The sequence below is a fragment of the Mustela erminea genome, chromosome 1, assembly GCF_009829155.1.
Source record: "Mustela erminea isolate mMusErm1 chromosome 1, mMusErm1.Pri, whole genome shotgun sequence".
Classification (NCBI taxonomy): Eukaryota; Metazoa; Chordata; class Mammalia; order Carnivora; family Mustelidae; genus Mustela; species Mustela erminea.
Window position 1 is genome coordinate 18617072 of NC_045614.1, and position 14070 is coordinate 18631141.

At 48.4% G+C, this 14070-nt stretch overlaps 2 protein-coding genes across 2 annotated transcripts in view; both read right to left on the minus strand.

Moving 5' to 3' along the window:
* Positions 1–1009: 1009 nt before the first annotated feature.
* IP6K2 (inositol hexakisphosphate kinase 2) lies at positions 1010–11381 on the minus strand. The gene is made up of 5 exons (XM_032319052.1): positions 11119–11381; positions 8967–9189; positions 5889–6064; positions 2236–2411; positions 1010–1785 (listed from the first exon to the last, which is right to left on the minus strand). Exons 1-5 carry the CDS (start codon positions 11318–11320, stop codon positions 1285–1287), a joined length of 1278 nt encoding a protein of 425 aa, XP_032174943.1. The 5' UTR covers positions 11321–11381; the 3' UTR covers positions 1010–1284.
* PRKAR2A (protein kinase cAMP-dependent type II regulatory subunit alpha) overlaps positions 11365–14070 on the minus strand; it is a 150989-nt gene continuing 148283 nt past the window's right edge. Inside the window, exon 12 of the mRNA XM_032319073.1 lies at positions 11365–11450. The gene's annotated coding sequence lies outside the window, so the exon portion shown is untranslated. The remainder of the gene's footprint in view (positions 11451–14070) is intronic.

Sequence of the window (14070 nt, forward strand, 5' to 3'; positions counted from 1 at the left end):
AGCTTGTTTGACCAGTCATCCCCGACCTGTCCTTGATGTCCTGAGAGACACAGGGGCCCAGGGGAGAGGCTCTAAGCGTCCCCGGGGGGGCCTTCTATTCCCCGGGGGGGCCTTCTATTCCTGTCCAGGGTCTGGGCCGGCCACATTCCCCACTGGAAGTCTGGGCCCAGTGCAGGGGCTGTGGGCACAAACAGGCCAGTGTATACAGTTGGGTTTCGGGACATAGTGCACATAGGCATAGTGGGCCTTGGAGAGGAGGGGCTGGGAGTTTCAGGGAGGTGTGGGGCTGCTGGAACTGGACATCAAGACCCTACCTTTTTGGCACCGGGTCTGTGCCCTTCTCCCTGGTGTCTGGTTCTGCAGTTCAAGACCTCCTGCCACACCTCCCAGAACCCTCCTAGACTTGCTGAGCTGGGTAGATGAGACCAGCGTAGTTGTGGTGGGTAGCAGTGGTGACACGTGGTGTGATTAAGAGGAACACTCTTTCTCACTGGGACCCCCACCTCCTAGGACCTTTGACCATGACCGGAGGCTAATTCGAGCCCGCGCCCGGCCGCGCCGCTTGGAGCCGCCAGGGGGCGCTGCGATCGGCGCGGGGGCCGTCCCCCTCCTAAGGCGGGGCTGCGGCGCCCATGGCTGCCAATAGCCCAGAGCTTGGCAGCTACTTGAGGCCCCAGTTTGGCTCTGGGACATCTGACATCTCGCTGCAGGAGCTGGATCCAAGGTCTGGCATACATGCTGCCCCACTCTGTCTTAAGCTGCGTGGAGCGCAGGGCAAAGACCTGTATCAAGTTCTTTGCTTAGGGGGTGCTGGCATACTAGCCCAGCCCAGACCCCAGAGAGACCTATGGGCCAAGTCAAGAAGCTGTGGTGACTTTAGGTCTATGAGATGGGGGCAGCAGCCAGGAGAATATTCCTGGGCTAGGGTGGAGACAGCACGTGTGCGGCTTCTGTGGGGTCGGGAAGGGGCTGGCTGCCTACCCCTAGTAAGAACGACAGCAGTACTGTGTACAATTAACAAAAAGATTTGTATTAGAACATTTACACTCAGGGAAGAAAGAGGTATCTGCATCATCAAATGTGGAATGTTGAAGAAATAGTTAAAATAAATAAAAGACTCCGAACGCGGTTAGGGCTGGCTCAGGCTGGGACTCACAGAGGCCTCTGCACATCAGCTCCAGGCTGCAGGGGCCAACGGCCTGGCCATACTGGCCTCCTCCCCGACGCAGCACAGCTGTGCCTGGGACACAGAGAGTCTCTCAAGTGCTGGGGCAGCCAGCAAGCTCACTCCCCGCTTTCCTCACTTATCTCTGTGACAATGTCTATCAGGCTCTGGAGCCCAAAGATATAGCCAGCATCCTGGCCCTCATGTACCACGCTGTCCTCGCCATACAGCCTGCAGGTGGTGTGTGCAAAGTCGATCATGCGCACGTCCACAGAGCTGGTGCCGATGGGCTTGTAGGCATAGGCACCAGCAGACTCGTCAGCTGACTCTTCTGACAGGTCCTCCAAGTCCTCAGCATCTGAGTCCAGGGCCACCTCAGGCCATTCCTTGCCATCATAGATGACCAGTAGGGAACTTGAGTAGAAGCGATAGGACTCCTGTCGCTCCAAAACGGCCTTGAGCTCAGTCAGCTTCTTAAGCACAGGGCCCAGGAGCTCACGGCGCAGGTACCGACCATTGTGGAAAAACTGGAAAAGTGCCTCCTTGAAGCCTTGCACTGACAGCTTCCGCCCATGGTACTTGTTCATGAACATAAGCTGCCCACTGCCTGCCTGGTACACCTGTCGGGGGGGAGACCGGCAGATTAGGTACTAACCGCCACTCTCAAAGCCTGAACCCCAGGGAATAGCGGCAATAGGACAGCCCCAGATCAGAGCCTTTAACCTTTTAGGTACACCCGTCACACAAGACACTGTCCTCTCTAATCAGCAACCACTCAGTCAGGATGCAGCCCTCTGACCTGGTTCTGTGCACAGACCCCTCCTGAGTGTATGGGTCGGTGAAGAGGGCCTAACCTCCCTCCCCTAATTCCCGCTCCTGTCCAGAGGTTCTAGACTCAGTCAACCAGGTCAGCCCCAGAGGATTCACCCAAGCATGCATGCTTTTTACCTAACCAGAGAACGACAGACTCAGTCACACTAGAACCTTGAGAAAACAGGATGCCAGGGTTCGGGAGCGGCAGCTACTGGCTGTGCTAGCCAGCCCAGGCTCTAGCCCAGCATTCCCCTCACCTGCATGCCACACACACGGACACCGATGACTGCGGACGTGCTCTGCTGGCACTTGCGGATCTGGTTGGCTGCTTTCTCCTCTGAAGCATCGTCACCATGCTGGCGGGTACCCATCTTGAGGTCCAGGACACAAGGCACCTCGTAGCGGGAAGTCAGGTTTTCCAGTAAGATGAATTCTGAGTGGTTAAGGACAATCCTCCTTCTGAGAAGGTGCTGCTGCATGGGGCCTTGGCACTCCTAGGGCTCAGTGCCTGCACAGAGGGCCTCAAAGAAGCCTGAGTCCACAGAGGGCCCCATGAGTCCTGCTATCCCCCCACACAGGGAGCCAAAGCCTGGCTGACTAGAGAGCTAAAAGGCATACTCAAATTCTTGTCAGGGAACTACCTGGGTCCAGCCTGAGGGACACACACACACCATTTCCTGGACTCAGCAAGGTGTGGGAAGAGGGTTCCACACCAGATTGTCCTAAGTTACGAATAGAACATTAAGTAAATCCCGTAACCTTATATGTGAACTGGAAGTATCTGTATGAAGTCATGAAAAAATTTCTCTTTAAAATAAATGTGTATCAGGGCGCCTACCTGGCTCAGTGGGTTAAAGCCTCTGCCTTTGGCTCAAGGTCATGATCTCAGGGTCCTGGGATCGAGCCTCACATCAGGCTCTCTGCTCAGCAGAGAGCCTGCTTCCTCCTCTCTCTGCCTGCTGGTGATCTCTGTCAGTAAGTAAAATCTTTAAAAAATAAAATAAATGTGCATTGGGGCGCCTGGGTGGCTCAGTTAAGCATCTGCCTTCAGCTTAGGTCATGATCCCAGGGTCCTGGGATCGAGCCCCTTATCAGGCTCTCTGCCCAGTGGGAATGTGTATTTCCCTGCTAGAAACCCAGGAAGTTTTTTGGGGCAGGGACTGGTGAACTATTTGTTGTATAGCCTGTACACTAGAAATTGTTCTTATATTTTTAAGTCCTCAAAAAATTATTATATAATACTTCATGACACATGAAAAGTAAATGATACGCAAATCTGGGTGACCGTAGTTTTATTGGGATACATCTCGCTCATTCATTTACATTATCACCTATGGCAACTTTCATGCCCTAGTGGCAGAGCTGTGACAGCCTGTGCAGCCTACAAAGCCTAAAACATTTACTGTTGGCCCCCTACTGAAAAGGTTTGTCACTCTTGCCTTAGAAGAATAAGGAACTCACATCTGGAGTAGGAAACATACATGACCCTGGACCATCATTTTATACCAAGACAGCCATCAGACTATCGTGATTGTCAGAAGGACTCAAGAGCCTATTTTAAAAGATCAAACATTGGAGAATTTGTGCATCAGTAAAGGTAAAAACTGCAATGGACTAAACCACATCAAATATGTTTAAATTCACAGATGTGTAACAATGCTGAAAAACTCACTGGTCACCTTTGGAGGATGTTGAAAAACCCACTCACTACTCCAAGTATTTAGTAAATAAAAGACAAGAAACATTTACCCTGCCTTTCTCTTTTATCAACTACACCTCAGAATGAGCATATACTTGATGAGAAAATGTTTACAGATTCCAGCTAAGAAGGAACAACAAAACTAAGAAATTTCCTAGTTGGAAAAATGGACCTAAGGCGATAGCAATACAGGAGAGAAAAAGTGCACTGCTGATGGACAATACCACCTTAGAAGGACTCCTGCCCCCACCCCAAAACTGAACCTGAATGTTATCAAGCCTGAAGATCAAATTATCAATAAAGGGAAGAGAAAGAAAAGAGTAACAAGTAAAGGACACCACAGGAATGTTATCAAAAAAATCCAGATGGTGGGAAACTTCAGAAGACTGACTGACTGACCAACCTCCCTCTCTCCCTCCTTTCTTTAAGATTTATTTATTGGGTGGGAAGGAGAGGGAGAACGAGTCTCAAGCAGACTGTCCACTGAGTATAAGCCCAACTTGGGGCTTGATCTCATGATCCTGACATCAGGACCTGAGCTGAAACCAAGAGTCAGCTGTCTTACCTGACTGTACCACCCAGACACCCCGAAGACCCAGTTTTCTGACAAGAAATTTCCCAAGAAGAAAAAGCAGAAAGAGTATTTATTTAAAAAGACTTAAACATTTCGACCAAATGCAACATGTGAACCTCACCTGAATCCCCATTCAAACAATCCATCAGTAGAGAGATTTATGATGGGGCGCCTGGATGGCTCAGTGGGTTAAAGCCTCGGCCTTCAGCTTGGGTCATGATCCCAAGGTCCTGGGATCGAGCCCCACATTGGGCTCTCTGCTCAGTGGGGAGCCTGCTTCCTCCTCTCTCTCTCTGCCTGCCTCTCTGCCTACTAGTCTGTCAAATAAATAAATAAAATATTAAAAAAAAAAAAAGATTTATGAGACAATTAGGAAAATGTGGACACAAGCTAGATTTGATAATGAATTACTGTCTACTTTCAAGGAGCAATAATGGTAATAATGTCTTAAAATATTCTTGGAGATCCATGAGCCACTTCAGGAACAGCTCAGCTGGTGGTGCTAAGTTTAAGACAGTCGTGGCAGGAGTTGGACATAAGTGAGTGAACTGCCGAACTTGGGTCACAGGTACTTTTAAGTTCCAAGTATTATTCTATGTTCAACGTGTTTAAAATATCCCATAGTAGATAAAAGAAAACCCTTCTGCTCTCTTAGCTCTGCTGGAAGCTGGAGGTTGCTAGGCCCCTGTGTAGTGCACAGAATTCTAGCTTTTTTCCTCCTGTGTATTACTACACTGAGTCTCTATGTAAATACGGACAGTTAGCATTTATCGACATGTACCTATTTCTCTGTTTAAAAAAAAAAAAAACTTTAAAAAATGGGGTTACAGAAGGTCAGCAAAGGGTGGGTTTGAAATGTTTGGGTGGGTTAAGTGGCTATTTGACAACATGGCTTTTCCTCTGGCATGTTTGTGATGTTTAATGGACATCCTTGCAGTTTAAGATGACACTTTTAAAATTAAACTCTAATGATGACTTAAGCCCCGGCACTTGATGGGAGAATCAGCAGAACCTATAGGATCTTCGGAATGGACATGCTCTGTTACAATTTTGTTCCTGTTTATTTTTAAATTTCCTTTTTGTTTCATGGAAAGGAAAGACGATGCAAGTGTACAAGTTGCTTTGTTACAATAAAACTAACTAACTAAATAAAAATATCCCCCAATAAAAAATTGAATAAAGCATACTCAATTCTGAGGAATCCCTCCCCCAAGATTAAAAAAAAAACCGTGAAACATAGCTTCATGGGCTAGAAAGGGGAAAAAGGAAAGCCCCTTGTGCTATGCTTCATGTGCAAGTTTGATGAATCAGGACTGAAAGGCTGGCACCCACCTGCCACCCCACCCTTGGCAGGCAAGCAGGGGATTTCCAAAAACATGAGCCAACTCCTTGGACTCTAGGCCAAAGCCTCCCTGGTGTAGGCTGTTCCCTCCGGGAGGTGCCACTCACCTGCTTCCCCACCGCCTGTATTCCCAGACCAGCCCTCGCTCCTGCAGGAATACAGATCTGTCCGCGGTTACCACAGAGGGTGCCCTGGCACAACCATGGCTAGAAAACAAACCCAACTTCTCTACACTCTTTGGCCCTCACCCACCCTTCCGACCCCGAGGCTGACAGACTCTGTGAGCAAAGGATACTGTACTGGTTCCGATGTTTTGCGTTCTCCTTCATTCTCTGTAACTGCTGCTGGTGACACTTCATGCTCCAAGGGTTATAGTGTTTAAGCTGGGAGCTGACGTTCCCCTTTTTCTCTACACTGTAGTACAAGACTTCCGATTTCTTTAACCACTCAAACTCTTCTTCTAATTTATGGCTGTAAGGAGACAAGAAGCCAATCACAACGTCTTATCAAAACTCAGGGCCAAAGAGGCATGAGAGAACTTTTGGAGTGATGGGAAGTTTGAGATCTTGATGGGGTGGTGGTTTCAGTGTGCACACTAAACACTTCAAATGGATACATTTTACTGTTTAGTGTATTATACCTCAAGAAAGATGATTTTTAAAAAATAAAGGGGCCAGCTCACTGTTTTTTTCTACAGTAAGGAAAACCCAAGATGCAAGAACAGCCTTTGCGTCCACCCTGGCGCCCCCCCGACTCCCTCCCAAGCAGTCCTTACTGCCCTCTTCTTCTAGGCGGTACCACCGCCCCCCACCCCGCCCCGGCTTCGGATACAGCAGGTTCCCAGATTCTGAAGGCTGGAGACCAGGGAAAAGCCAAACTAAAATTCCATGGGAATAAGCCAACCTACTTAGCTACATTATAAATACTTTAATTTATATATATTGTTTGTATTTTTATAAGCTCTGCCAAAGAGTGGCACCTGGACGGCTCTGTATAGGTGGAGGAACCTCCATTTCAGGGACACCCAACGGACCGTTTTTGTCTCTCACCATCAGCGAGCAGCCTGAGGGGAAGGGACGGCTCTTGTCTCAGTCACTGCTGCATCCCCAGGACGCGGCACAGGGTAGCCGCAGAAGCAACGAGCAACTACAACTCTTTCAGAGCTGCCACCGTGGCTCTTGACCCAAAATGGCATAATTTAATCCAGAGTCTGTTTGTTTTTACCTTGTATGATTAGACTTTATTTCAAAATAAATGAACTAGCAAGTTATAACCTAACAAGAGGATAATGACGTTTACAAGGCAGAATAAACAACGAACTGGATGACTTCATTTTGTCTACTTTTGAGGGGAGTGGCAGGGGGGCAGGGGGACTGAGGGAAAGGGAAATCCTAAGCAGGCTCCACGTGACAAGGGGCTTGATCTCACGATCCCGAGATCATGACCCTCTGAGCCAAAGTCAAGAGTCGGACACTGAACTGACTGAGCCAACCCGGTGCTCCATGTCTGCATTAATATAGTGCATTGAGTGACATGGTCCAAATCTGATTCATCTGAAGTCCGCACTCTCCTTTGTTTATAACTTCCATTTAAAAATTAATTCCGGGACACCTGGGTGGCTCAGCTGTTGGGTGTCTGCCTTTGGCTCAGGTCATGATCCCAGCATCCTGGGATTGAGCCCCACATCAGGCTTCCTGCTCGGCAGGAAACCTGCTTTCCCCCTCCTAGTCCCCCTACTGTGTTCCCTCTCTCAAGGCCTCTCTCTCTCTCTCTCTGTCAAATAAATAAATAAATAAATAAAATCTTTAAAATAAGTAAATAAATAAAATTTAAAAATAAAAATTAATTCCTAGGGTGCCTGGGTGGCATCTGACTCTTGATCTTAGGCTCAGTTCTTAATCTCAGGGCTGTAAATTCAAGCCCTGTGCTGGGCTCCTCACTGGGCATGGAGCCTACTTAAAAAAAAAAAAAAAAAGTTAAAAAAGAAAAAAATGCACTTAAAAATGTCTTTAAAGAAACATTTTTATGGGGGTGCCTGGGTGGCTCAGTTGGTTAAGCATCTGCCTTCAGCTCAGGTCATGATCTCAGGGTTCTGGGATCGAGCCCCATGTTGTCCCACTCCCTGCTCCTCAGGAAGTCTGCTTCTCCCTCTCCTTATGCCCCTTACCCTACCCAACCTCAACTCATGGTCTCTCTCAAATAAATCTCTCTCTCTCTCTCTCTCTATATATATATATATATGTGTATATTTATGCAGCTTTCCATAAATTTGGTTAAAATCATTTTTGTTTTAGGAAGTGCACAAAACTCCCTTTTTGTACACACCCAACCTGTATTTGAAAAATCAACTGATTATCTCTTGTCCTAAATGTAAAATATGAAAGAAATGTGTTATTTCTGGGGTGCCTAAGTGGCTCAGTTGGTTAAGTGTCCAACTTTTAGTCTCAGCTCAGGTCATGATCCCAGGGTCCCAAGATCTAGCCCAGCATAGGTTTCGGAGCTCAGCAGAGAGTCCGCTTGAGATTCTCTCTTTACCTCTCCCTCTGCCCCTCCCTGCTGCACAATCCCGTGTGCCTGCATGCTCTCTAAATAAATTTTTTTTTTTTAAAGATTTTATTTATTTATTTGACAGAGAGAGATCACAAGTAGGCAGAGGCAGGAAGGGAAGCAGGCTCCCCGATGAGCAGAGCCCGATGCGGGACTCGATCCCAGGACCCTGAGATCATGACCTGAGCCGAAGGCAGCGACTTAACCCACTGAGCCACCCAGGCGCCCCCTTTTTTTTTTTTTTTTTTTAAAGATTTTATTCATTTATTTGACAGAGACACAGTAAGAGAGGGAACACAAGCAGGGCAGTGGGAGAGGGAGAAGCAGCCTCCCACAGAGCAGAGAGCCCGATGCAGGGCTCAATCCCAGGACCCTGGGATCATGACCTGAGCTAAAGTCAGATGCCTAACAACTACCCAGAGCTGCCCAGGTGCCCCTAAATAAACTTTTTTTTTTTTTTTTTTAAGAAAAATTAAAAAAAATAAAGGTGACACTCTGTAATCCAAATGTAACCTCAATACTGAACAGAGAAATGGCATTGCCTTTTAGCTTCACCTATAATACATTAAGAAAAAGTCTACTACATCTTTTCCATTTTCTATTTCAAAAATCCTGATCTTAAAATGCTAATATTTAACACAAACTTCGAAAGTGTAACCCAGAGTCATTAAAGAGAAGCTGCCGTGTGGGAACTGGCCACTGAGTTACAAGGCACAACTAAGTCCATCATTTGAGTCCCTAGCTCCAAGAGACTGGCCTGTAACTAAGATCCCCTGACACCTCCCCTTCCACGGAGTACAGGGTCCTCCCCCACCTCAGTTTATACCTCTTCATCTTCTCCTCTTTCCGGTGCTGCCTCACCCAGTCCTTGGGGCTCTTCTCCGTTTCTAGAACGTGATGTTTTTTGTTTGTCCACCTCAGGAGCTTACTTTTTGGTTCACAGTCTGAATTGTCTACACTGTCCACAGTTCCATGGTCCCCCTTTAGTGGATATGCTATTAAACATAAGTTCCTGTCTTCATCCTCTTCAAAGCGTACAGATACCACACCTGCAAGGGGGGTGAGGAGCAGAGAGAACTTTTAATTCCACAGAAGATGTGTTATAAATAACATGATTGTAACATTTGTTTTTTTCTTACCCTGTTCCTTAGTCTCTATGTTGCCAGAGGCCCCAAACTCATCTGCAAACCTAACAAATATCAAAACAGCTAGAAAAGATGACACCACACAAGACAAGCGATTAGGGAGCAAACATGGCCGAGAGTCTTCCTCTCTGATGCACTCAACAAGGCAAGAGCCAAAGAATTACAAGACACATTTTTCCATCATTGAAAATGTTTATTAAGTTTTATGTAATTCTTCTAATCCTAAGAGAGACGTAAAAACATTTGCTCTTTATATCTTGCGGGAATTTTTGATGCCCTAAACAGAAACTCCGACGGCCTGAGGCTTGCCTTAAAGCAGAGCCTAACACGGGGAACAAAGGTTTGCCCTGAGGGGTAAGAAGCATCCAAGGGTAAGGGAAGACTGGGCAAGCAAAACAAAATAAAGGAGCAAACAAAACAAACCACACAGCACAACAGACACCCTAGCAAAGGCTTCTTGCAGAGCACCCCCACACGGGTGGGCACCCCAAGCCTTTTGTCCTCAAACATGTTACTTTATTTGGTCTTTGCAGTCACAAAAGAACAAAATGAACACAAGGCAAATAGGGTCCGGCCGGGAGCACAGACGCGTGGTGGCCTTGAAAGCAGCTCTCCCCCTTGAGTCTCTAGAACCTGCCATGTGTAATTAGACAGTCTTTGAGGAGGGGGCTGTCAGGTGGGAGCGTTTCAGCAGGTGCCGACGAGCGCCTTACAACCGACTGGCTGAACACCTTTCCTCCCAGGCCTCTGTGGCCTGGGATCACTCAATTTGCTCAGTCCTTGCTGCCCGCCCGCTTGCTCGCTCGCCCGCTTGCTCGCTGCAGGGGAATGCGTGCTCAGAGAGAGATGACACTTCTGAGGTGGTCCCTGGCTCTGGGCGCAGAGGAGCAGAGGAGCTTGGGTGGGGAATTCAGGGGACCACACTTCCCTGTGGCCCGGGGAAAGAACCAGGGGGAAATAGGGGGCAGGGGCGGCCAGCTAACAAGGGGCCTTTGGCTTTGTCCTGGAAAAAACAACAGAGAAGGACCAAGTGAGGGCCCTCAACTCCCCCACCCCCCCCCACAACACACATGCATATTCAGAGTACAGAGAGAGGCGCCCAGTACATTCTGTCTTCAAACAGCATGTTTCAACAGTCCCAGAAGAACCTAAGTTGTTCAAGAGTCTTTTGTATAAAACCAGGCAACGTAAATTTAATTTCCTTTAATGGATTCTTTGATTTACAAAATATCCTCCCACCCCAGGAAAGACCACACCATGCTGGTGGCTGATGTCACCCCCAAAAATGCATTATAAAAAGAAAGAGAGAGTCACCATATGTGAATCAAAGGGTTGCCATAACATTGCAATTTCGGGGACATTCCGTAATAGCAAAGGGCTTCAGCTAATCAGCACAGGCCTCCCACTCCTGCATTCCATCTGACTCAACCCTGCTCCCAGCCTACCTAATCACCAGGGCTTCTGGTTTCCTGGAGGACAAAAAGCAGGCCGCAAGGATTCTGGGTAAAATCCTCCCAAAGTCTTCCCCCGCTGTTCCCCCACGGGGGCCTATGGGTTACTGAGATCAAGAGACACCTGAACATAAAACACAACTACACTTCCACCAAAAATAAACTCAAAACAAATCCACAAAACAAAACAATTGAGCAATCTTACCAGGGCTTGCAAACTGAGGGTGTGAGGTGCTGGGCTGAGGGCCAAGAGGAGGAGGAGGGAAAACAGAGTGAGGGGAGGGGTGAGGGCTCCCGGGATGGCTGCCCGGGCCTTCCACGGCAGTGCCGCCTCTCATCTCTTCGCCAGGCGATGGCGACCCCTATGGCAGCGGGGGCTCACCTTTGTACTGAGGAGTGAATTTGCGCATCTCGGCTGGGAGAGTCTCGTAGAACTGGTGCTCCCTCGGTACCAGGGGCTTGCACAGGGTCGTCTCGTTGAAGCGGAGCACGCATGAGTGCCCCCCGACCTGGTGGACAAAGGGCTCCAGCAGGACGCCCTTGGTGCGGGGCTCCACGTCCATGGCCCTGAAGGCTGGGCTCATCCTCCAGGCGCAGGCGGCAGGGAGAAGGGGGAGGCGGCGGGGTCCAGCGGCCAGCGCGTCCTCCGTCTGTCGTCTGTCCGTGCGTCCGTCTGTCTGGCCTCAAGTCCTCGGTTGCGCGGGCCAGGACGCTCTGCCGAAAGCAAAGAGAGACAATAGCATTGGACGCGGCCTGGGAACCGCCGTAGAACCGCGAGCACTTCAGCAGAAAAACAGCGCGAGCTCAGGCGGGGCCCTGCCCACGCCGCCTACCCCGGCCCCGCCTCCTCACTCAGAAACAAACAGCCAGAGCTACTGCGGGGCGGGGCCAGATTCCGACTCGCAGGGACTGGCCCCAGGTGTCCTCAAACTGCCCGTGCCCTCCACTAGGCGGGAAAAATGCAAGCCACGATATGGTAAAGTCCCATTTCACACCTAATAATTCAGATTAATTTTTACCATTTTCTCTTTTAAAAAATATTTTATTTACTTGACAGAGAGCGAGAGCAGGAACACAAGCAGGGAGAGTGGCAGAGGGAAAGCAGGGCTCCGGGCGAGCAGGGACTCCTATGTGGGGCTCAATCCCAGGACCCCAGGATCACGACATGAGCTGAAGGCAGCCGTTTAACGACTGAGCCACACAGGCGCCCCATAATCCTTACCATTTTCTGGTAAGACTAACTTCATTTTTTAAAAGATTTTGAGAGAGAGAAAGTGCGCATATTCGCCAGCGCACGAGCTGGGAAAGGGGCAGGGGCAGGGGCAGAAGCAGAAGCAGGCTTCCTCCCCGTAGAACAGGGGAGTTGGCCGGGGGACTCAATCCCAGGACCTCGGAATCACCACCTGAGCGGAAGGGAAGTGCTAAACGGACCGAGCCACCCAGACGCCCCCATACATACATATTTTTAATACTTTATTTTTTTAGAGTAGTTTTAGGTTCAGAGCAAAAAATGAGAGGATGATAAGTGCCCACAGAAACACCTGCCCCCACAAATGCCATTGCCTTCCCGGTTATCAATATCCCCCATCAGAGTTGTAGGTTTGTTATAAAAGACGATGAAACCTACATTGACTCATCATCCTAGATTACATTAGGGTTCTTAGTCATTAATTATGTTTTTATAAAATGCAGTTTAAGGGAAAACCTGCTTACTCACCATCTGGTAAGATTTACTCCCCCAGGGTGTCCACTCCTCCCCCTCAACCCTAAGGCCAAAGACAAGCCCCATTAACCTTATTAACAGTGGAGCTCGGGCCTGGCGTTAATCATTAACGTCTGTATCTAAAAACAACCGATCAGGGCTGGCTAACTCCTTTTAAAAAGATACACAGTGTTCTAGGTCACTGACTATTTTTATCAGTTCTATCCTGATCTCCAAAAGCTGGGGCACACCATTAAGCCAAAGCTGCCCTCCTGGGGTAATCAGGGCTCCCATCCTCTCCTGAGGTTCAGGGCCTTAGACCTGACTTTGCATCCCTAAACACCCCAGATCTCAGCAAAGCAACCTCTATGCAACTGACTTCAAGGGACTTCATGCTAGTTCTCTGTTTTCCGTCTGTAATTTACAGACTACACAGCTGCTACTAGCACTTCTTATAGGGTGTGGGGCATGCCATTATCTGTAGGGTTCTTAACTGAGAACTCTTCCAGTTCCCATTACCCCAAGTGACATACTGGTGATGAGAACAGGTCTGCTGAAGATGTGCCCACTGTCCTCTAGGGTGAGTAAAGCACCTACTACATGCTGGCTCATTACAGAAACTTACCTCATTTGGTCCTTGGGATACTTTCTGTGAGGAAGACACTATTCTCTCTGTTACAAACAATGAAGCTAATTTGGGGAAGTGAGGAAACTCATCCAGGGCCAGGGACAATAAGCCACAGCTCCCAAATGAACCTCAATCTGTTGGAGGCCCTTACGGGGGGGGCCACTTCTACGTCCCAGAGTCTTTGAAACTAGTGCCCTGATACAGCACTCCTCTTATGTTACATGGGACATTTAGCCTGGTGAGAGGGTGCCTTCACCATGCGTATTTTCTCTTTATATACATAACCTCTCTTAGAGTTTAAACTGATTGCTAATCTCTTTTTAGAAGGATCTGACGGTGGGTCCCAACTGGACTCAAGGATTAGGAATCAATAAGCTTTCCTATACGCAGAGATGAAAACCAAAGGTCCTGATTTCTCTCCTGGCACCACCTTCTCATGACCACAGAAGCCCTCAGCAGGACATGTGCTGAGGAGGTTTCTAAGCTCCAAGGATGAGTACATTCCAGCCATTTCCAGACCCTCTCCAGAAGGTGGAGCTCTGAGACACTTGGCCACACCAGCCCTTTCTTCGGGTCTACACAGACTAGTTCATACTAATCCACTGAAAAGACCTCTGGAGTAGGAGCAATACCAAAGAAAAGCTACTGTACTGACTCACAGTCGGTCTGCCAGAACCCAAGCACAAACTAGGTACCAAGATTATTTGTCAATGCACAAGACACCCCTCATGGACCAGGCTTTAGAAACACAATCCAAGCCTTTCATTAAAGTATAAACTGCTTTTGTCGTCAGAGTAATATTAATACCAATGCAAATCCCTTTCCAACTCTGTTCAAACTTCCTTTAAGTGTATTCAGTTAGGTGGAAGAATCTCTCTCCGGGCATCTCTCTCACCCATCCTTACCCTAAAGCAAAATCTACAACAAAAACGGGTCCTTCAAGGCAACTCTCTGGAGTACGGTGCATAGGTGTGAATGGAGGCCACCAGGCCCTGTGAACGTCT